Here is a 23,248-nt window from a genome sequence, read left to right as displayed (position 1 = left end):
AGAGGACCTGACACATTTCATTGTTTATCCTGCTTTGTGTTGTGTTGAGGGCTGGAAACCACTCAAATGTGCAGAGCAGAGCCAGGAACCACTGGATTCTCTAGACTGCAATGATACTACTCCAGTGGTTTATAGTGAAACTGCTAAGAAGCCTTTGGCCAAATAGGTTTTTCATTTTTTCAGCATTAGCAGCAGTTTAGTGTTCTAGTGCAGCTATTCTCAACTGGTGGACCGGAACCCAAAAGTGGGTCGCAGACAGCTTGTAAAAAATGAATACATAAAAAAATGATTAATGCTCATTTGACGTTGTACTTGTCTTTTATATTGGGGGAAAAAAGATTTTAAAGATAGTGTCTTTAAAAAAATGCTCTGAGATTCTATAAATATTAGTGCAAAAAAACATTTATATCACTGTCTATCATGCAGTACTTTTGGTAATCTCACCTTTGATAAGTGGTGTTCATGCGGCATTTCAAGCCTGTCAATTTTTAAGCATTTTTAAGAAATCTGCAAATTGCAAAAGTTTAGGAACCCTTGTTCGAAAGAACTTTAAAAACAAACGTTTTGACGCAGGTTTTTATTTATTTACAAACACTCTGACTCTTTATACAAGTAAAAATACACTACTGTACAAGAAATGAATCCATGAATCCTGTAATACTCAGGTTAGCTTCCGCAGCTTTTAATACTTTATGTCCATTAAACACACACACACACACACACACACACACACACACACACACACACACACACACACACACACACACACACACACACACACACACACACACACACACACACACACACACACACACACACACACTTTTCAGTAGTCTCTATTGCCTAGCATGTGACACACAATCAAAGAAACAATGCCTTCAAAAGACGGGACTCTGGAGTGAGAGTGTTGAAAGTTTTAAAGCGAGTTTAGGAGGCTGCCTGTCCTTGAGAGAAGTTACAACCTGATAGTTACAAGGCAATAGACTACACATGAGAGCTTTGGTGTGTGATTGTGTGTGTGTGAGAGCGAGAGACACGTCCCTGAACAATGCAAAGCATTCTCTGCGGATTCTCATAAAAAGGCAAGTTATGGCTAGAAGAGGCACCTGGAGCTGTTCAAGTCCTGCAGGACTCGAGGTTTGGCCTACGCCAGTCCCACACACTACAGACTAAAGACCACTCCAAATGCATAAACACACATCATACATCGTTCAGAGGCTTTAAATACAAAAAATCAATCAATCAGACCAAAAAAAAAAAAAGATTCTCCAACACAGTGCACATGCAGACTCCAGGCCGAGCAGATGAACTTCTCTTTCTCCCACAGAGCCGTGAAGATCTCTAACGAGCAATCAGGAGGTAGAAGTTTATTTGTATTCAGATCATCCACTGGTCCTGATCCTGATCTGCTCCCTCCATATCAACCTGGACAAGAAACAGCATTCAAATCAGTCTATGCTTAATCACTCACTAGTTAAGAACATGTAAAAACGTTGCTGATGTAATGTGAATACACATTTTTTGCATTTTCATAATTTGCAAGAATAAATAATATTCTTAAAAACATTTTTTTCCTGCATAATTTTATGATGACAATTATGATGACCTCTCACTGATCTCAGACTGCAAGAGTTTAGAAGGACAGCCTCCTGACCTCCAAAATAGATCATCTGAAATAGCTAAATTACAGACTTCACCTTTACTTTTACAAGAATTTTTGTTACATAAGGAAAATAACTAGCGGTGTCAAGCGTTTAAAAAAATTAATCTGATTTATCACAACAATATTTTGTGATTACTGCAATTAATCGCACTTATTCTTCTTAAGACGCAAATTTTTATAGTGGATATTTAAATGCAAATAAAAAATGAATGTAAGAAATATAACAAGAAATTAAATATATTTATATTATTGGTGTCAATTAAAATACTAGTAGATAGTATATTTGAGGGGAGATAAACCCAACGTGGTAAAAAAAAATGCATGTCAAGTTAGGTAGAGGAAACTTTTTTTTACTTCATTGCGAACATCTCATCTTGATTGTAAGGATTTCTGAATTAGAATTTAATTTGCTGAGTATAAAAGAGCATTTTCACACCTGTAGTTGGTTTCTATGGTTCGGATCAGTTGATGAGTTTGTTTACTTGGAGCGTTTTCTCCCTCTGTTTGGTTTGGTTTCACACAGTGTGGGCATTTGCACATCTGTGTTAGCTAAATGAGTGCTGAATTAGGCAGACCCTAACCCAGTCTGCCATGTGGGCCATAATAACTGTAAGCACTGACCTCTTACCTCATTTATCTCGCCGTCATCTGGAAATTCATTATAAATGTTCATGTCATCCATATCCTGCATATCTTCATCTTCCTCCGAGTCCTCCTCACTGTCCTCCTCGTCTTCATCATCCTCCTCTTCTTCCTCGTCAAACGTCTACAAAAGAAGTCAAAAGAGAATGGACTGAAATTAACTGAAATGCACTTTCTGTGTTAAATATGTAACCCCTTAGTGATACCATAGTTGCCTGAATTGAACCTGCCTATGAATAATAGGTGTGCCATATTGTAAAGTATTTAATAATATGATCATTATGATAAAAAATCCATACTGTGATAATAGCAATATTCAGTTTTAATGCAGTGTTTTTTTGTATCTGTTTTGCTAATTTATTTTTTTATGTTTATAGTGTACATGCACTAAATATTTCCTGATTTACTGTGGTATTTTTTTTATTTTACTACTGAATGTTTAAAAGATATAGTAGCATGTATAGTATAGTTCATGTCTTTGATATTAATCTGCAATGTACAAAATGCAATAAATAAAGAAATAAAGTAAAACATTAAATAAGAAGATGTGTCCAAACATTAGTCTGGTACTGTGTATACCCTACCCCTTCCCTAATATTAATATGTCCTTAACTATAGTCAGTTTACCTCAAAGATGGGTCTCCCAATGGGCAGCAGGTTAGTGTCCTTCTCAGCAATGCTCTGCAACTGGAGAACAGAATAAAAATCAACATGACTGCTAAAAGTGCCTCACTGAATTCAGAGCTTTAATTAAAATGATTAGGGAACAAATAGCTTGCCCAGGTCTGGTGCTGCTGCTCTTGCTGGTGAAGTTCCGTTTCATCCACACACGGACGATCCAAATTAAACCACAGAGACTCCGTCATTCGAGGAAACAGCGAGGGGAAAAGCGTGGACATGACTGAACACAGGAGATTTGGGAAGAAATATGATGAAATTGGGAGCTGTAGTTCACAGCCTAATAAACAATCCACCACCACTCTCTATACACCATCCATGAACTGTGCTACTGTCTAATGCACTTACTAAAAAGTCCTCAGAAGAGAACATTTTGGACCAAACTAACAGCAGATGTGTTTTAGAAACAAGTCCTGAAGCTAAAACAGAATTAGTACATTTGGAGAACAATGTGTGCAGAATTCCATGAAAAGAACACTGTGCCAACTGTTAACCAAGGGGGTGGGTTGATTATACTTTGGGTTTGCATTGCAGCCAGTGCCATAATTCAGTGATAGAATGAACTCTTTTTACTCTTGTTTCACTACACCAAAAGTTCATTTCACATCGAAGTTTACCTAAAAACATTAACTGTTTTCTGTCTTTAAAAATCTATATTTTTAATATGTAAATTGGGATTATATAAATAAACCCTGTGATTTTAGCTGACTCCCCCTCAGCTCAAATTTGAAAAACGCTAAAAAATGGTAGGCATAGTTTAGGTGATGTATGGGTTTAGGGGTGAGGCAGGAGGAAGAGCTGATTGAACAGAGCTATATGCCTCTGATAGTGATGAGGAGCAGAAGGTTGGACGTCACCAGGGGCCCTATATTATTGATTGACACATTATCCTCGACTAAAACACAGTTGAATCTATGAGGGTGCTGCAGAAGCGGAAATTACCATAATAAAAGTGTTTTTTAAGGGAGCACTAAACCCTAAACCATATTTTTTAAATTATAAACTGTGTTCCTTTTACATAAACATTTCCTAAACTTTTAAAAACCATTTTATTGTGGCCATTTTTGCCTTTGCAGCAGCCTCTCAGGTTCAACTGTGCTATAGGTGAGGATGATGATTCTTTGTACTTAGCTATGCAGATACTCACAATCAATAATACCACCCGCCTGGTAAATGAAAAAGATAAAAAAGAAAATATGGTTTAGAGTTTAGTGCTATTTAAAGAGCCACAACAATATCAGAAAACTGTGTGTTTTCTGATGATTATTTTAGGAAGGTGTCGATTAAATATATATTAAACTTAAACTACAACACATTAACCTTAAATACTCAGATAAAATACTTATGATATAGCTTATAAGATCAGATAAGAAAACAGAGGCTTTAACTGACATTAGAGCCTCCCAGCATTAACATTAGCTAGTTTAGCTAAAGCTAAAAGTAAACAGAGGGTAAATAAGCGGCTGTATTTAATGTCAGAGCTCCTCCACCCCTGGCCTGAGTCGTTTTAACGCGTTATTACGGTGTTTAAACCTGGTCATTAAGAGTATTTACCTGCAAGACGAGCTTCTCCTCACAGCTGAAAAACACAAAACCCCACAAAGCTGAGCTCCACACCGCGCTCTCGCTAAACTCTCCCCCCGTAAAACGAGTTCCGAGCCACGGGTTCCTCCTCCCGTGGCTCCGCGGCGGGGTTCTGCTGATCTGGGATCAGTTTAAAATATATTTATCTAATCTTCTCCACCGGGGCTTCAGTAAACGGGTCTGATCAGGGATCTGTGTATAGTAACTCCAGCGTTAGCTATATTTACTCACAATCCAGCGTCCTTTTCTAACCCCACCCGTATTCAGACAGGTGTCACTTCGCCCCGCCCTCATGCGCAGCGGTGGCTTTGATTTGTTCGTCCAAGCTAGAAGTTTGTCAGGATTGGCCAGCTGTTTTTAAAGAACCGGGAACAGCCAATCACGGCGCAGAAGGGCGGGCCTTGTCGTAATACATATAAGATTCATATTATTAATACAATTTATTATATTATGATTTAACACATGAATCATGAAGTATATATTTAAAAGTGTCAATCAAACAATTTAACCGAATAACTAATAAACAGTTGGTCTTCCTTCCTGAGGTGGCCCTGATGAGTGCCAGTTTCATCATAATGTTTTGGATGGTCTTTGCGATTGCACTTTCAAAGATAGACAGACCTTCATTTCTTAAAGTATTTTCCTTTTTTTAACCATTATATGGATTAGAACATTACTTAAATAGGGCTAGTCACTGTATATTCTACCTCTTCACAAACACATTAGCTGCGTAAGGAACTGCTCCCTATTACAGAAATAGTGCACAATATAGTGTGTTTTCTTCATATGTGTAATGAAAACCCACTGAATTTAAGTAATGTTCAAACTTGTGACTGGTGCTGTGCATTAGTCTAAATTTTGACATGGTATTATTTATGTGTAATAAACCCTCAGGGGTCACAAAAATTCATAAATGCATAATAATCAAGCAGCAGTTTAATACAGTATAATACTGGAATTTAAAGAAAGTGTAGAGTTCACTTTTTTGGTGCTGCTTTACGATATCATTCTGCAAGTTTGATAAACTTTTATTTTACTAGCTTCTTCACACTTTGTGCTCAAATGAAATGTAATTAAAAACAACACAAGCTGATAAACCTGTGGAAGACTATTCAGGTGACCAATAAACCTTTAAGAAAGAAAAAATAAAGTAATAAAAAGAGGAAGTGTGCATGCGCCACAACGGCAAAGGCTCCACCTTTTAAGGTGGAACTGAAATTTCCACATAGAGCCATATAAAAATTGTGTTTTTAGGTGATTCATACCACGTGCTCTTCTCGAGTGTTCTCAGAAAGCTGATTAAAGCAAAATTACGTAGCTAACTTCTCTGATAACACGGGTCAGGTTGACACTCATAAAACAAACCTTATTATGAGGATCATAAACTACTAGACTGGGTGGGTGATTAGAGGAAAGCTTTCTGAGACTCCTCCTCATGCTTCTATCTCTTTCTCTCTAGCGTAGCTTTCTTCAAGCAGCAGACTGGAAAACACCAGGCCATTAAAAAAATCTTAATTAGTGTTTTGTTTAATTAATTAAAGCATAAATTCACAGCACACATGGATCACCAGTCACCATTACCAACAAGGTAAGAGCTTTGGTAGTTTGACAGTAATAACCTGATGTTTTTAAGCTCATTTTGCAACAAAACAAAATAGAAAACAGGAATTAATAACACTGTGTACAAATTTGACATATATGGTTTGTTCCCATGTGTTAAGTGTGTTTTTATAAATATTTGCACCTTACTGAATAGACAAAAACTATTATTTCCTGTGGTCAGCACAGTAATATTTAAATTGTATTGGTACAAATATTTAGGGCTGAGAGTAACTTGACTTTGATAAGCTTCTGAAACTGTGAGAACTTACATATTATATAATTTTAAAAGCTTTTAAACTCAAATGAAAGGCATTTAATTTATTAATTTAAACTCAGAGCTCTGTCTGTAACACCAGCATCAGTTCATCAACCAAAAAACTGAAGCATATAGAGATGTTTTCTTTGCCTTACATAATACATAATTATACCTGCCAAAATTTAAAAGAATGTGTAAAAAATGTAAATATGTACAATGTTAAAAAAATATATATATAATATATAAAAGAATGTACAGTGTAAAAAATGTATATACAAAACAAGTGTAAAAAATGTACAAATATAAAAAGCAAGAAAATGGACACATCTTCTTATATAGTATTTTATATATTCTTTATATAATTTATTTTTTACATTGTAGATTAGTTTTGTTTGGCATCTGATGATTGGGTTTGAGGATGGAGGCCCTGTGGTGAGCGCTTCAGTCTTGCCTTTGCTGTAAAGCAATGCACTATCCTCACTGCATGCTCTATTACACCAGCAAGGGGGGATTTCAATAATATAGTAATTAATTATGGGATGCAAACCAGTTATAAATACATTTTACTGCTCAGTTTTAATTTGATGTTTTTTTTTTATTTTGGAGAAAATACTGTCCAAACTGATGCTGCTATAAGAATATAAGAACATGTTTACAGGTATGCTCAGTGTTTGGAACTGTTAACATCATGAAATAACCTGGTTACATTTTAGCCTGGGTTAGACTGTGCCCCCGGCTTTGGAAACAGTGATAATGAAAACTGAATGAACCTTTTACCTGCTTAAATTGTTCTTCTATTTAATTAAAAACCTACATTGTGTGGATATGGCTCTATATAGCACCGCATAGGGCTCAGTTACAATTTTCGATGCTATCTAGATCCAGTTATGATCACTGATAAATTGGCAACATAATATAAAGTACTATACATGTAATTATTTCCATTTAAAATGCCTTATTGTCCTGGGCTAGGCTTCTCAAGAATTTTTTTTTTCGGATTGACTGACCTTTTTTTTTCTTTTCATAAAGCAAGTTGTTCTTGCCATAAGCACAGAGCTATTCACTATATACCAACTTTACCTCTTCACAACTCTACCTCTTCACAACAACTGTTGCTCTTAAACACATTAGAAGGAGCAAGAAATTTAAGTCATTAACGCTTGACGAGGCATACCTGTTAAAGAGACACTAAATTCTAAACCATTTTTTCTCCATTAATAGCCAAAATGTGTTCTTTGAAGTAAAGAAACATACCAGTACTGCTTAAAAATTTTAGAAACCTTTCCTAACCTTTATAAACACTTTTATTATGGTCATTTCTACCTCTGCAGCGCTCTCTCAGGTTCAACTGTGCTATAAGAGATGATGATATGTCTTTGTACTTTGATACGCCGACACATCACAATATGCAGATCAGACAATTAATAATACCACCCCCCTGGTGACGTCCAACCATCTGGGTCTCACCGATATCAGAGGCACACAGATGCTGCTGCAGCTCTGCCCAATCTGCTTTCCCTCCTGCCCCGCCCCTAAACCCATACATCATCCAGAACCCCTCTGAAATCAGCTTTTGCCATTTTTTAGGCATTTCAGAAGATTATTAAAATGACTGAGAAAATCCAGCCAAGATGTGCAAATCTGTCATCTAAGCAAGAGGAGCTACTTTTTGAAGAATCTGACATAATTTTAATGACTTTATTGTTTATCTACAATACAGAAAATGTTAAACTAAGAAAAAAAACATTTAAAAATGTAAGGTGTGTCCAAAGTTTGACTGGTTTGATTCGTAATTATCATGTAATAAATGATAATGTGGATAAGATAATCTTGGTATCGGACTGGAACTGTAAGTTCTTGGGCTTCCTCCAGGAAATATTTTGAAATCATCTACCAAGACCTAACACACACACACACACTCACACACTGTATATTGTTCTTTGTTAATTTGTAGTTATTCTTATGTTGGTGTCTAAATAAAGAGCATTTACTATGATTTTGGTTAAATATTATGTTTGATTTTTTATACACTCTGTCTTACCCTCTTCCCTATCTCTGGAAGGTTGCTGGCAGTGGCCTTGCTGATAGCCCTGCCGCTGGGTGCTCTCAGTCTGGATAAGCTGAACATGTGCATGAATGGCAAACACCAAAAAACTGAACCCGGACCAGAAGGCGAGCTCTATAAACAGGTACCAAAAGAAAACACACTATACAGCTATACTTGAGGGTTATTCCAGCCGACTGCAGCATATAATGTCTGAAAGCTGCCTCACCGTGTTTAGTTCTGGTTCTAGATACTAATGTTAACAGATCTGCAGATCTTTACTGAGGCTGGTACTCTCCAGCATATCAGAGATGTATGCTGGTTCGAACCTGTTTAGTGCTTTATAGACAAGGAGCAGCATTTTAAGCTCTATTCTTCAGCTGATCGGGAGCCAGTGTAAAGACCCGAGCACTGACAGTGTGTGTGTGTGTGTGTGTGTGTGTGCGCGTGTCATATACTCATTCCTCTTTGGTCAGAGTCTGAGAAGGTAATGATTATTCTTCTATCTGCTACTATCGCAGTTAAGCAGATTGTGCTAACTCATCAAATATTTAACCCCAAATGCAAGTTTACTCATGTCATCAAATAATTACATTACCAGTCAAAAGTTTGGACACATCACTTCTCATTCAGTGTGTTTTTCTTTTTTTTAAATGATTTTTTACATTGTAAATATAATATTAAAGACTATATTAAAGCTATACAGGAACACATGCTGTATTATATTAATCAGAATCTGTTTAATACTTTAGATTCTTCTAAGTAGCACATTTATCTTTGAGGACTAAACTGCACACTCTTGGTATTTTAATCTCAGTGTCTTCATGAGGGAGAGTCACCTGGAATAGTTTTCTCAGCATCTTGAAGGAGTTCCTGGAGGTGCTGAACAATAGTTGCTGCTTTTCCTTTACACTGTGACGCTCCAGCTCATCCCAAATCACCATCTCAGTTGATCAGGTTTAGATCAGGGGATTGTGGAGGACAACTACTTTTTTACTGTTTACTATGTAATTTCATGTGTCTTTTAATTGTTATATAGATATATGCCTTGTGTAATTTCACTGATGATTTGGTCTAACAAACAGGCTTAAGTCAAAATAAAAGAGGTTTGTCTTTCCCAAAATATGTCCTCTAAAGGTGTCCTGTGGTATCTGAGAGTAAGACATTAGCAGTAGATCCTTTTACCCCTTTAAGTTGTGAGGTGTGGAACAGATACAGAGCAGCACTATTTTAGCCTTATTTTCAATCTATAGGTGAACCGTGCACCGCACAGCAAGATTTATGGTGTGTCAGTGTGTTATTGCTACTGTAACATTAAAAAATAAGAAAGTACACCTGTACAATTTTTGACTGTTACTGTATGTTTCGAAAATATTGTGGAAGGAACCTCAGGTCAACTTCATTGTTGAGAGGAATACAATAATACTCATGTCTCTATCTCCCTCTCTCTTTATTTCTGTCTTTCTTTCTCTCTTCCTTTTTCTCTCTCTCTCAGTGTGTTCCTTGGCGTGAGAACGCATGCTGCACTGCCAACACATCAGCTGAAGCACATGAGGACAACTCCTACCTTTACAACTTCAACTGGAACCACTGTGGAGTCATGAGTCCCAAGTGCAAGAGTCACTTTGTCCAGGACACATGTTTCTACGAGTGCTCCCCCCACCTGGGACCCTGGATACAACTGGTAAGACACGTGACTGACTGAAAATTCAGGCTCAGCTTTAGTGGTTAGCATGCTTGACTTTCAGTACTTGTGTGCTTGCGTCAAGTCCCTATCTAGGTGCTATCAGTGCTCTCTCTGTGTCTGCATGCGGCCCTTATAGACTCTAACAGTCTAAAACCATGGGGATCAGGTTAATTATTTAGTCTAAATTCCTCTAGTGTGTGTGTGTCCTGGGTCAATGTTATCTTTTCTGCTTAAGTGTGCACTGTGTGTGAATGTTGATTGTAGCGCATCCTTGGGTAAAAGGACGAGGCGTCAAGTAATGAAGTACAAATTCACTTAATTAGAAATGTTGGTTATCTATACTTAACTGAAGTAATATCCAAAGACCTAAACTTTTTGATCCTGAGTCTAGTGCTCTCCCGTTTCTCCGCTCCAGAGTACTAATCACATTCACCTGTTTACAGTTGCTCTGTTTAATTGGCCATTGCTGAGTATTACTCCAATAAATTGTCTCTTTTAACTCTAGAGCTTATAATTTGTAATCTGTTCCACAGGGGCCATGTACAGATGTGCATGAGTGTGTTCTAAATGAAATATATCTGTATTTACAGGCAGACAGCTCTTGGCGTAAGGAGCGTATAATTGATGTTCCTCTGTGTTTGGAGGACTGTGAGAGCTGGTACAATGACTGCAAATATGACTTTACCTGCAAAGATAACTGGCACAAAGGATGGGACTGGAGCTCAGGTGTGTGTCACAATAACTGAGCTTATAATGAAAAATTCCATCAAACCACTAATGTGATTAAAACATTTTCATCACTAGGTCCGGTTGCACTCATTTTTCCCAGGACCTCTGCCTCACTCTACCTGACTCTTCTTCACTCTATTACGCTCTATCCCCTCACTTCACCACCCTCTACTTTGCCCTATCTCCTTACTCTACCTTTCTTTGCCTCATTCTACCTTCTCACTCTATCTTTCTCTACCTCACTCTGCCACGCTCTGCTTTTATCTAACTTCTTACTCCAACCTTGCACTACCTCAATCCATAATTGCTTCTGTGGTGATGGAGAAGATGAAACTGGAACTTCACATGAAGCATTGATCTTTCTTTGGCTGTTGAATATATGTCATATTGAAATGATTATGTGAATAGCCTACAAAAACTTTGTATTTGGGACCCATCCTCTGCTGTGTGAATGTAACAATTAGCATGTGCATCACTGATGGGTACTGACAAGCCTTACCTGAGCCTGTTTCCATCTGTGCAGGTACAAACCACTGCCCCACAGGTGCTGAATGCCGCCTATGGTCCGATGTCTTTCCAGACGCTAAGAGCATGTGTGAGAATATCTGGACCAACTCCTACAAGTACACCACTCTCTCCAAGGACAGCGGTCGCTGCATGCAGATGTGGTTCACTGGATCCAACCCCAACAAGAAGGTTGCAGAATATTACCTCAACCAATCCCCCAAAACAGCAGCCACGGCCACAAGCCTCACACTCATGCTTACCATCGTTCTGTCTGTTTTCCTGCACTGAGATCAATAAAATAGAAACAGGAATGACTGCAAAATACGAGTCATTTGTTTATTATGTCTGAATTAGTCTCTCTCTGTTTAACTCTTTCAGAACTGAATTAGGTCTGTATCCAGTGACAAACAATATATGTAAGAATACTGTTTTTTGACTGTAATTAAAAAATAAATAAATATTATTTGTATTTATTTTGTTAATTGCAATGGAATACCGGTAATTTGTTTAACATTGTTATTTTTATTTGTTATAACTTTTATTTCAATCATTTTATTTTACAAGGCATTCCTAAGCAGTAAAATAAACTCATTACATAAATGTTCACTCTGCCTCTCAGTGTGCAGATGTTTATTTTTCCAATGCAGTGGGTGGGGCTAAGCTGCTTTCTGATTAGCAGATAAATGTATATTCTGATACATTATATAAATTATTTATTTTATTGTTGATGATTATGGCTTACGGCCAATGAAAACCCAAAAATAAGTGTGTCAGAAAATTAGAATATTGTATAACACCAATTGGTACTTTAATCAGTGTGGACACTGTGCCAAGTCCTGCTGGAAAATGAGACAAACAGTCTAAGCTGCTTGAGGTCTAGTGTGAAGTTTTCACAATCAGTGATGGTTTGGAGAGTCATCTCATCTGCTGGTGTTGGTTCACTGTGTTATAAGAAGTTCTTTAAACATACCATGTATACAAAGTGACATACATAAAATGAGTTTTTCAACATATAGGCTCTTTTATTGTCTTATGTCTGCTTACAAAACGTAAAAGTACCAGCTGGATGAATCCAGTTTTACTATTAAATTTAGTATTAACTGAACAGAGAGAAGACTACTGGTGATTGTGATGGTGAGCTACTGCACGGTGAACTACGTGATGACAACAACAAACTTATCACACACATCATAACCTTAATATACGGCCATTAAGAGTTGTATCTTAACATTACAACAGTAAAATACAACTATAACTGCAGCAGAAAGCTTCAGAGAGAGATTGCAGTGCATTATAAGGCTAGAAATCCACCCACTGCTCTATATGTTATTTTAATACAATTTATATAAAAATTCAACATATAATACCATATAAAAATAAATTATATAAGTATTTTTAATATATCTAGTATACATACACATTTTTATGGATATTTCATACGTTATAAACTTATGTCCAGTCGGTGGCAGTATTGTTCAGCCTTTACTCTGCCCTTTACTGTTTTTTTTTTGTGATGAACCACTTTTTTAATGGCCCCTGATAGCAAAGAGCATTGAATCAACGTTCATTGTTTGCTTGCTTTATATATTTTATTGATGGAAAAAAAGCTGTTTTAGCCTAGTGAGCATCTAGAGAACCTCGTGTAGGTTATAGCTATTTTCCTGGGTTTTAAAAGTTCCCAGAGTTTCTTCTCGTTGTTTGTCAAAGCTGGAGTTAGGGATAGACAGCTTAACTAGTTAGGTTAGCTATCTACTACTATCCCATACTGAGCTGTAATGTAAGAGTCAGTTAACTAGTTAACCCAGATAGGAGAGCTCCTCAAGTTTAAGTAGCTAAATGTTAGCTAACATTAGAGGCAAATCATGATGGTTGGAAGGTAACGTTTGGTAGATAGTTAACTAAGGAGTTAAGGAGGATTTCCAAGCTTCTCGGCTTCTTTTCTAATGGTAGAGACTTCGAGCAGGATCTCTAATAAGAGGAATAAGAAAGAGGCTCTGTTTGTTAACATCTCGTCTTAGCCACTAAAAAGCTTCTCAAGCTCCTGAGTTGTTTTTTATTTTTCAGCTCCTCCAGTTTGTGCTACTCCTTCTTGGGCGACCAAAAACAAGGAAACTAAAAACACAAACAACTTCTTTTTTCATTTTTCGTGGAGATATCCGAGGTGCTGGTCCTACTCTCTCTGTTCTGTGTGGGTTTTTTGGCTTGTGTGTTGCAACAGCAGCTGTTTTAGCCTAGTGGGCATCTAGAGAACCTCATGTAAAGCGACTTTTCCTGGCTTTCAGAAGTTCCCAGAGTTTCTTCTCGTTTGTTTGTCATAGTTGGAGTTGGGGAAAGCCAGTTTAACTAGTAAACTAGGTTAACTAATCCATACTGAGCTGTAATGTTAGAGTTAGTTAACTAGTTAGATGGGAGAGCTCCTCAAGTTTGAGTAGCTAAATGTTAGCTAGTTAGCTAACATTAGAGGCAAACCATGATGGTTGGAAGGCTGGTAGTTAACTAAGGAGTTAAGGAGGATTTCCAGGCTTCTCAGCTTCTATTCTAATGGGAGAGACTTCGAGGAGGATCTCTAAGAGGAAGAAGAAAGTTTGGAAGCTCTGTTTGTTAGCCTCTTAGCTACTAACAAGCTTCTCAAGCTCCTGGATTGTTTGTTGATTTTTCAACTCCTCCAGTTTGCAGTTGGTGCTACTCCTTCTTGGGCGACTAAAAACAAGGAAACTAAAAGCAAAAACAACCTATTCTTCCATTTTCGTGGAGATATCCGAGGTGCTGGTCCTGCTCTCTCTCTCTCTGTTCCGTGTGTTTTTTGGGTGTTTCTGCCTGTTTGAGAGAGAAAAGAGAGACTCCAAAACCCGAGCCCTGCTGCCACAATGGCAGGCGGCGGTGGCGGTAGCGGCGGCAGCGGCGGCGGGGGTGGAGGTGCCTTGTCCCCGCTGGGAGCGGCGGCTCCTCCGCTGTGGTATCACCGGGATTTGAGTCGAGCCGCGGCCGAGGAGCTGCTCGCCAGAGCCGGGAGAGATGGCAGCTTTCTGGTCCGGGACAGCGAGAGTGTCAGCGGGGCCTATGCGCTCTGTGTGCTGTGAGTATTCTGGGATTAAATCTGATTTTATTAACGATTTGAAACCTTTTAAACTCTGGAAAGGGTGTGTACTAACTGTGTAAGAATTATGGAGGAAAGTTAGTTCAATGTTTACATAGTAGTTTGATCAACAGTACCAGTCAACAGTTGGGACACACCTTAAATTCAATGTTTTTAAAATTATTTTTTAAATGTTCAGTATTATGGATTAACCCTAAAGACATCCAAACTATGAAGAAAAAACATGAAATTATTTTGTAAACAAAAAAGGGTCAAACGAACCAGAATATGTTTGATATATGTTTTATATTTTAAATGAATCAAAGTGGCACCTCTTGCTTAGATGACAGCTTTGCACATCTTGCTTGGATTTTATGAGGTAGTCACCTGGAATGGCTTTCAGGTAACAGCTGTGCTGAACTTGAATTTCTTGTCTCTTAATGTGTTTGAGCGCATCAGTTGTAAAGTTGTGAAGAGGTAGAGTTGGTATACAGTGAATAGCTCTAATTGAGTAATGTTCTAATACATATTATGGCAAGAATTACTCAAAACACTTTAAAAGTATCCTCAAGTGCAGTCACTTAAAAGACTATCAAAAACATCATGATGGAACTGGCTCTCATCAGGACTGCCCCAGGAAGAGAAGGAGTTTCCCCTGTTGCACAGGATAAGTTCATCAGAGTTGCCAGTCCCAGAAACTTAAGTTAACACAGTATTTTGGTTTGTTTAAAACTTGATTCCATGTGTGTTCCTTCCTTGTCTGAATGTCTTCACTGTTTATTTACATTTACAATGAGAAGGTGTGTCCAAACTTTTGACTGCTACTGTTTATTGCGATATTAAGAAAAACAGGAATTTTACTAATGATCTGACCTTTCATGATATTAATCTGAGCTTCAATAATTGAAGTTAAATAAACGTTATGGGTGAATATAAGCAGCAAAAAGCTTTGTAAAATAAATATTTTGATATTAGACAAACATTGTGCATTCTGTGATGTGACTATTGCACAAGCAAAGATTATAGTAAAGAAAAACGAATACTTATGTTCAACATGTACGTAAAGTAAATAAAAACTATAAAATACCAATATAAAATAATTTATTTAACTACAAAAATGCAAATAACGCAAATAAATATATTTATTTATTTATTCATGTATCAATTAATATGCATAAGACTGTTGCACTTTTTGTGGGATTTCCTTGACTCAGCAGACTGCAGAGGGTTATGTTGTTTCACGAGATGAGTGATTTCAAGACATAGTGAAATAAATGCGGGTAACCTTTGTGATAGTTGCAGTATTACAGTGCGCTCAGTTTTTGTATTTTGTATAAAATATGGCAATTTGGACAAATGGACCAGCAGGGGTTGGGGTATATGCTGTGTTCTTATGTTGGTGATTAATTTTGCCATAAACATAAATATATTAAATGACATTATAATTGGTGATATTATACTTGATAGTACTTTTTAATGCATGGTAATTTCATCTGAGTATGGATTCATCAGTATGCTGGAAACATTCCTTTGAGATTCTAGTCCATGTTCTCATGAATGCATCACACAGTTCCTGCAGATTTTTTAGTGGAACACTCATGCTGTGAATCACATCCCAAAGATGCTCTGCTTGGTTCAGATCTGGTGACTGGAAAGAACCAGCACTGAAAAACACAGATCTAGTGCTGGACCACATGACCAAAAATGTATATCACTTTATTTTCAAGATTTTTATATTATTTTTTATATAATCAGAAATCCCTAGTATTCAACTGTCTGTGAGCATGTGCTTACTGCAGTTTTAGCTTTCTGTTCTAGGCTGACAGTAGTCTTTGCTAAAGCCGGCATACTTTATTCTGTTGTTGTAGCCCGTCTTCCTTAAGGTTGGACATTGGTGGTGTTTATTTTAAGATGCTTTTCTGCTCACCAAAATGTTATATACTTTACATATTTATAATTGTAGGTGTTTCAGAGTTACAGGAGTCATTCTCTCAGCTACAACCAGTCTTACCTTTCTCTGTTGACCTCTCACACCAAGGGTTGTCTCTCTGTAGAATATATAAGCCAATGTTTATTTATTTGTAGTCACTAATTTAGCATTTTTGACACCAAACATTGCAAAGGATTCCAACTGTGCTTTATTCTAATACGTGAGTCTGTGTAAGCAGAAAATATGCAAGGGATGGAGAACTGGTGTATTTAGGCTTTTGTTTACGCACAGTGAGGCGTTAAGGCTAATCTTGGACTATGCTGCATTATAAATGGAGATTCTCCATTTAAGGGAAAATGTAGCCCAGGCCTAGGCCCAAAAATATTTTTTTCCCTCTTCTTAAAAGAGAAACAGGGTTGTTGTGGAACACTCAAAGGACGCAGCAGTTACAAAGGAAGTGAAAGCTAAGCTTATCTTCTTGCATATTTAGATCATGAGGATCTAAACAAGTAAGTGGTTTCAAAAACCAATGCATGAGCTTTAACCTGTTTCTAGCCAGAGGTTGGGGCTGTGTACTACAATAGAGAAAATATGCATTTTGGGCACTATCAACCTGATTTCTCTCTTAATACCAAACACGTATGTGTAAAGTAAGTTTTGGGTTGGAAGCTTATATTTCTAGCTATCAGCTCCAACCCGTTTGAAGAGTCTGAAAGTTTCAGATTTTGTTGATATTTCTAATTTCTTCTGAAGACACATTCATGAGGATCCTATTTGTGCAGAGTCTTCAGATTAATTTCTTGTAGGTCTTTTGCAGATGGAGAGAGTATTTGACTTGCATTTCTTCTGATCCAGTTTGCAAGTATTTCTAAAGGTTTTTATAGTCATCCAGACCTAAGAGGAGCTTGTGGCTGCTGCGTGTTGGAATAAGATGATGAGTCTTTGTGTGTGTTTGGGGTGAACTTGAGGTGAAGGAGAATTGGGAAGATCTTTATAGGGCATCCATTGAGATGGAGTTTTAGAGTTCCATGTGCAACAAGTCCAGTTGTGAAATGTCCACCTCCACATGTAATGTAGCGTTAGATTATCTTATGAGCAGTAGAGTGGAAAGAGTTTTATGGAATGGAGCATTTCCATGGCCGAGCAGCTCCATCCAAGCCTTACATCACCAAACGCAGCAATGCAGGCCAACGCAGGATATTTTGGAAATAAAGTATATATATATATATCTTGGTCAGTAAAAGATGACCTATGACAAGAACTTCGGTATATAAATTATACATTTGAAATTTGCATCACTGGTCCTTTCCTTACACTGGCTGTGAACAAGTCATAGCTCTAAATAGCAAAATAAAGGCCTGAAACTTTGGTTAAAGTTAGATAAGAGCTCAAATCCCTTTGCATACCTCAACATTTGCATGTGTCTCCTTCTATTTTTATGCTTTGTATAATTGTACATAATCTTGCATTGCAGTAATCTAGTAAACTCCTAGCTGGATTTGCTGCAGCTCCACTTTATTATCCCAGTTCACCTTTTGCCTCCTATTGCTGACCTGCGGTCTATATAAGGCATGTAGCCTATGCACATACACACCCCACTCTGTTTTGTATTAGTAGACACTCTATAGAGCTATTGTACCTTTCATAGATACTATCCCACCTCGTCTATCTGAGATCATTTCACTCTGTTGAGTCTCTCCTGTCAGACTGTGTGCGTGATCTTTGCTTTTCTTTTTCTTTTCCATCGTTGGAGACGCACACGTTTGGACATGCATGAGCCAGAGGAGGTACATTTCTGGGATTCAGGGCTCATAAAAAAGTGCTCCCACATACAAAAACACCAACACGTGGCACTCTGAAGGATTTGTTTCTTAAAGGGACAGTCTGTAGATTTAAGTCTCTGCTGTGAATGTGTAGTTGCACAGACCATATAAAGTAAATACTTTTTAAACATGCATTGTGGTGTGGTTTTGCTAATTTAATTGCTATTTTAGTACATGCTTTACTGCATCTTGACAGCTAAACTTTTAGAACTCCAGACAGATTTTGCAGGGCATTTTGGTAGTACTGATATAAAATTTCAAAGCACATTATAGTAGACACATTCACTCAGACAGGATGTTGCTATTTTCAGGAAATTAGCCTACTACTTTAATAGGTCTTCAACTGAGATGTAAATATTAGCAGGCGCTGTTACTTTGAAATGTCTCTGGCAACCTTAGACATTGGGGTAGTTTAGACTTCTAATGGATAGATTTTAGACATACTTGGGGCAGGATCTTTTAGTGGACCTGGCGACCCTGGCTGCAGCTGGCGGTAACTTGCTGTCTGCTTTATCTCTTTATCACTTCAGAGACAACAGAAGCTCTATATGTGGGATTTAAACCCTGAGAATATGTTTAATGTATAGTGAGCTGATGTACAGAGTAAGGGTGTTGTCTTGTCCCTTGTCAGGTGGTTTTACATTTTTGGAGACTGAGAGTGAGCCGAGTGTGTGAGCACATTACCCCTCCCATGGGTTGGAGTCCACTCTATCATACATTAATGACGTGCCAACAATGAAATCCTGTTTACAAATTCTCATAGTCAACATTGGTCGATAATGTTGACTAATTATTGCAGCCCTAGGGTGGTTTCCTTTCAGAGCATTTCTTTGGTTTGGTTTGATGCATGATTGACCAGGTGAAGATGGAGTTTGCAGTTCTGATATCTCTGTTATCTTATCTTAAGAGTGGGACAAAATGTTGATATTGCAATATATCTTAATGTTTTGTTGGTTATTCATTATTGATATGTGGTGTGAAATATCAATATTTTTATTGAAACAGAGGGACCTATCTTACACCTTATGAAATGCATGATGCTTATTGCTGTCTTAAATCCCTGCCAACAGTCTATTTTTACGCTTTTCACCTGCATAGTTTAAATGGCAACTGTGCTTTTGAATATAACTGCGCTGGTTGGTTTAGTGGTCTGGAAATGAGGTGTATTTAGTTAAGTTTCTGTTCTATTGCTATCTATGCAACAAAAACACAGGTGCTCCACTGACTGAATACAACCTAGACAGATGTCAACAGTCAGATGTTCATTGCTATCTTGGCAGTGAATTGTCAACACTGGCGCATGTACACCCCTGCTGTTACACAGAATGGGAATGCATCTGGCTCTTAAAGGGGATGGAAAGTGATGCACTGATTGGTTTATGTGCCCTAAATGAAGCTGTAAGATTGGTGGCTCACCTATAGATTGCTAAATTTTCTATTTATCTCCCTAAACTTTTTTATAATCCGTATGTTGATTATTAAAATGTATCGATTTAAAATTTCCATCTTGAATAATTGTTAATACACTGAAATACTTTCTCACTAAATATCAGGACATTTTACATTTATCCAAATGTCTTCTGGTCATTTAAAGTGAATTTAAATCCCATGTTCTGCTCTTTCTTTCATTTTCAAGTGATATAGAAAGCATAGGAACATGAAATTTACACATCTCTGACCTAATCGACTAATCGGAAAAATATTCGTCAGATTAGAAGACTCTCAAATTAGTCATTAGTTGTAGAAGTGCAGTGGTTAATTATTCTGTTACTTTTACTTTAAAATAAACAAATCTTAAGAACTGCTGCTTTAAAATTGGGAGGCTGATCTAAAAGGAAAACAGGCTTGTGAAGAATATATTTGTGAATCTGTAGACATGTGTTTGTGTGTGTCTGTCTGGGGGTTTCCCTCTGGTCTCTGGCTGAGGAGAGGCACCTCAGCGCTGGTTATTTTAAGAAGATGGTGGCTGTACACAGTGTGTGCGTACTCGCTGTCTGCCTGAGTGTGTGTCATGGGCTAAATAAAGAGAGGTGGTAGTGCCATGCCAGCTCATCTGCTTTTGTTGCCAATCCTCTGGCTAACAGCAGTCCCAAGCTGAGATTTAGTGGTTTGCTTGCAGTGCCTGTGAGAACCAAGCTCGTTTTTATCCTGCTGGCTGTGAAAAAATAATTTTCTATGTAGTATTTATTATGAGGAATGAAAAAAAACAGACGTTCTACTTGTTTATACACTCATTGTGCATGTTATACCATGTAGAAGCACTTTGTGGTTCTAGAATTACAGACTGTATGACGGTATCTCTTATTCTGCATATTTTATAATTATTATCCTCCTTTCACCCTGTTCTTTAACGCTGACACCGATTAGCATTGTGGTGGTGGTGTATGAGGTGTTAGTGTGTGTTGTGCTGGTACAGTGAGTGAATCAGACACTTCAGCAGTGCTGCTGGAGTTTTTAAACACTGTTCACTCACTTTCCTCCACTCTATTAAACACTAGGGCTGCAAATTATGACTATTTTAGTAGCCGACTAATATGACAAATATTTTTTGTTTTTTTTTATTGGTGAGTTAATCACGATTATTTTAATACACCCTCCTCTTGTGTTTCCCTTTGCTTAGGCTCCCGATCCACTGCATGTTTTGCTGTATCTTGACTGCTAATCAGATTTGGACCGATTTTACAAGACATTTTAATATTTAACGCACCAATATAAAATTGCAAAGCATATTCTAGGTGACACTAAGGATTCATTGGTTAACCGCTTACAATTGGTAAACAGCTATGAAAATAAACTAAAATGAAATGCAGCATTTACACACTTACACGCAGCACATTCACACTCTCATTATAATAACACAGAAGCTCAGATAACTTTGTAACTATAAAAAGTAGAAGTCTTTTCTTTAGAGAAATTACAGATGAAACCAAAGAGTGCTGTTTCCTGCTCCTGCAAAAAACTCTTAAACTGGAGAAAACTGGTACAGGAAGAAGTCTGGCTGACCCACATGGCAACAGCGCCTTTAGGTCAGCTTGATAAGATGATAAGATAAAAACAGAGCATTTTTCTAAAACCTTTGACTGGGAGTGTACCTGATACTAGAGCGACCATCCCTATATTCACATGGTTTATTTGCTATTTTCTTTAGCGCATCTGCTTCTGAATACACAACTAAAGTCTCTCATTCAGTGGTCAGTTTGAATGTTAGACTTTAATCCAGCAGCTCTTGTTTAAAGGCTTGTTTGTGTGCACGGCAGGCACTATGATATATGAGCAGAGAGGCAGTGTACCAATAAAACACCTGTTGTGATTTATGAACACACTCTGTGCACTTATTTCCTTGGGCCATGTTTGGAATATTCTGAAATACTAGAATACTTCAGTGAGATAAAGGTCGAGCTCTCTATTATCTCCAGTGGGATCTGAGCAGAAGCTGTTTTGTTTATAGAAGATGAACAAGATGTTCAAATGTGCACACACAGTTTGTCTTGTCCATTTAGAGAAGTAGTGCCAAAAGAATAGAACTGCCTCAAGAAGATGATCATGAATCAATTAGCACCGTGTTTAGGCCCTTGCAGACTAATTTGGCTCAGGCTCAGTTTTAAATAATTTTAATGTGAAACTTAAATATATATTAAATAAATAATTGTTAAAATTATAAACCAGCATTATTCCACCAAATATTGATTTTCTTTTAACTCTTAAAACTTTATGAATATGAACTTGTTTTCTTTGCATTATTTGAGGTCTGAAAGCTCTGCATCTTTTTTGTTATCTTAGCCATTTCTAATTTTCTGCAAATAAAAATTCCATTTGGAATTTGGGAGAAATGTCACATTTCAGTCCACGTTTTAAGTAAAGCCCTACAAACATGGTGTTCTATCTAATTTTATTTGTGATTAAAAATATGTTTCTGAAATGGTAATCTGGCCGTTTCCAGTATTTTGGCCTGTCCAGCTGTGAAATAAAGCTGGTTTCCAAATGAACTTACTTGTCTGTAAGGACACCTTTTGAAAGTGCCTACAATGCTTACACAATTGCTAAGCTTGATCTTTGGGCAATGGACATTTTAATTGGGGAAATGTTGGCACCCAGATACACTGTGTAAAGAGGACAGGCCAGTGGTGGAAATATCCTACAGGCAAGCCCTGAGTCCAGGCACTAATTTGGACATCAGTTTAACACGTACTACCTAACAAAAGGCCCAGGTACTCCCCTTCTTGGAGCTAATTTCCCAAGATGGCTACAGGATGATGTGCCCTTCCACACTGCACCCATTTTTCAGGCATGGTTTGAGGAATATGATGAAGAGTTTAGGGTGTTGCCCAGCATCTAATCTGTGGGATGTGTTGGAGCAAGTCCAATCTATGTCAGCTCCACCTCGCAACATACAGGACTTAAAGGATCTGCCATAGTCCTGCTGCTAGATCCCACAGCTACCATGTTCATACACTGATTGCGGTGGTCAGGTGAATCAAATTTACGTAAAACAGGCTTAATTTATTTTTGTTTAGCCAAATAGTGGGTTTATAGTGTAGGAACCATGCTTTTGCAGGTTGTGGAGGTTTTGTTGGTTAAATGGAGGGTCAACCAATCTCTTAACCTCATGAAGATCCAAGATAACAGAAAGAATCTCTATTGAGTAGTTGCGATGGAAGAATAATCGGAATGTCTGTAAATGAAGTGTTTACTAAATGCAAGGGGACAAACGAGGAGGCGGGATGTCATATCTGTCTACATGAACGAACCAGTTCTGCAAGAGACTCGAAATACTGATCAACCATGAGAGCTGAGTAGAAAAAAGCTTTGCATGCCAGCTTGAGGAGGCTTGGCTCTAGTTGTGGTGTGCAGTGTTTGGGTTATGTAAATTCTGAAATTCTGTGCTGAATAAAGCCATGTTCGCTTCAGGGTTTGAGTACTTTCATGTAGGGATTCATTAAAATAAAAATTTTGGGCTGAAACTAAAGAAAATTTAATATTGACTACTTAATATAGAAAACTGAGCTGAGATGCTAACAGCCAGCCTT

The 23,248-nt window shown here is 37.6% G+C and overlaps 3 protein-coding genes across 4 annotated transcripts in view; 2 read left to right on the top strand and 1 right to left on the bottom strand.

The window, feature by feature from the left end:
- Positions 1-562: 562 nt before the first annotated feature.
- Positions 563-4,826, bottom strand: anapc15 (anaphase promoting complex subunit 15). Of its 2 annotated transcripts, none has more exons than XM_022685423.2 (5): positions 4,538-4,826; positions 3,085-3,206; positions 2,933-2,992; positions 2,285-2,429; positions 563-1,425 (listed from the first exon to the last, which is right to left on the bottom strand). In XM_022685423.2, the coding sequence occupies exons 2-5, from the start codon at positions 3,202-3,204 to the stop codon at positions 1,421-1,423; spliced, it is 330 nt and encodes a 109-aa protein (XP_022541144.1). In that variant the 5' UTR covers positions 3,205-3,206; positions 4,538-4,826; the 3' UTR covers positions 563-1,420. The 2 variants fall into 2 exon arrangements, with proteins under 2 accessions (XP_022541144.1, XP_007247705.1); XM_007247643.4 differs by having other exon boundaries at positions 2,292-2,429; positions 4,538-4,820.
- A 1,049-nt stretch (positions 4,827-5,875) lies between these two features.
- Positions 5,876-11,797, top strand: folr (folate receptor). Its single transcript, XM_007247642.4, has 5 exons — positions 5,876-6,155; positions 8,488-8,614; positions 9,965-10,153; positions 10,747-10,882; positions 11,409-11,797. Exons 1-5 carry the CDS (start codon positions 6,127-6,129, stop codon positions 11,678-11,680), a joined length of 753 nt encoding a protein of 250 aa, XP_007247704.3. The 5' UTR covers positions 5,876-6,126; the 3' UTR covers positions 11,681-11,797.
- Positions 11,798-13,262: 1,465 nt separating this feature from the next.
- Positions 13,263-23,248, top strand: part of inppl1a (inositol polyphosphate phosphatase-like 1a) — a 55,335-nt gene continuing 45,349 nt past the window's right edge. Inside the window, exon 1 of the mRNA XM_049467456.1 lies at positions 13,263-14,468. Within this exon, the coding sequence (XP_049323413.1) occupies positions 14,260-14,468 (209 nt within the window). The 5' untranslated portion in view covers positions 13,263-14,259. The remainder of the gene's footprint in view (positions 14,469-23,248) is intronic.

This window comes from Astyanax mexicanus, chromosome 18, assembly GCF_023375975.1.
Source record: "Astyanax mexicanus isolate ESR-SI-001 chromosome 18, AstMex3_surface, whole genome shotgun sequence".
Classification (NCBI taxonomy): Eukaryota; Metazoa; Chordata; class Actinopteri; order Characiformes; family Acestrorhamphidae; genus Astyanax; species Astyanax mexicanus.
Note: the sequence above shows the minus strand (reverse complement) of the source record. Positions and strands in the feature narration are given on the sequence as shown.

Bases quoted from the DNA above. Each gene is read 5' to 3' on its own strand.
- folr (XM_007247642.4), top strand. From the start codon at position 6,127: ATGGATCACCAGTCACCATTACCAACAAG. The intron at 8,615-9,964 runs GTACCAAAAGAA...TCTCTCTCTCAG, and splicing joins AAGGCGAGCTCTATAAACAG to TGTGTTCCTTGGCGTGAGAA. The intron at 10,154-10,746 runs GTAAGACACGTG...CTGTATTTACAG, and splicing joins TGGGACCCTGGATACAACTG to GCAGACAGCTCTTGGCGTAA.
- anapc15 (XM_007247643.4), bottom strand. From the start codon at position 3,204: ATGTCCACGCTTTTCCCCTCGCTGTTTCCTCGAATGACGGAGTCTCTG. The intron at 2,430-2,932 runs GTAAACTGACTA...CTTCTTTTGTAG, and splicing joins TTGGGAGACCCATCTTTGAG to ACGTTTGACGAGGAAGAAGA. The intron at 1,426-2,291 runs GTAAGAGGTCAG...TTTCTTGTCCAG, and splicing joins ATGACGGCGAGATAAATGAG to GTTGATATGGAGGGAGCAGA.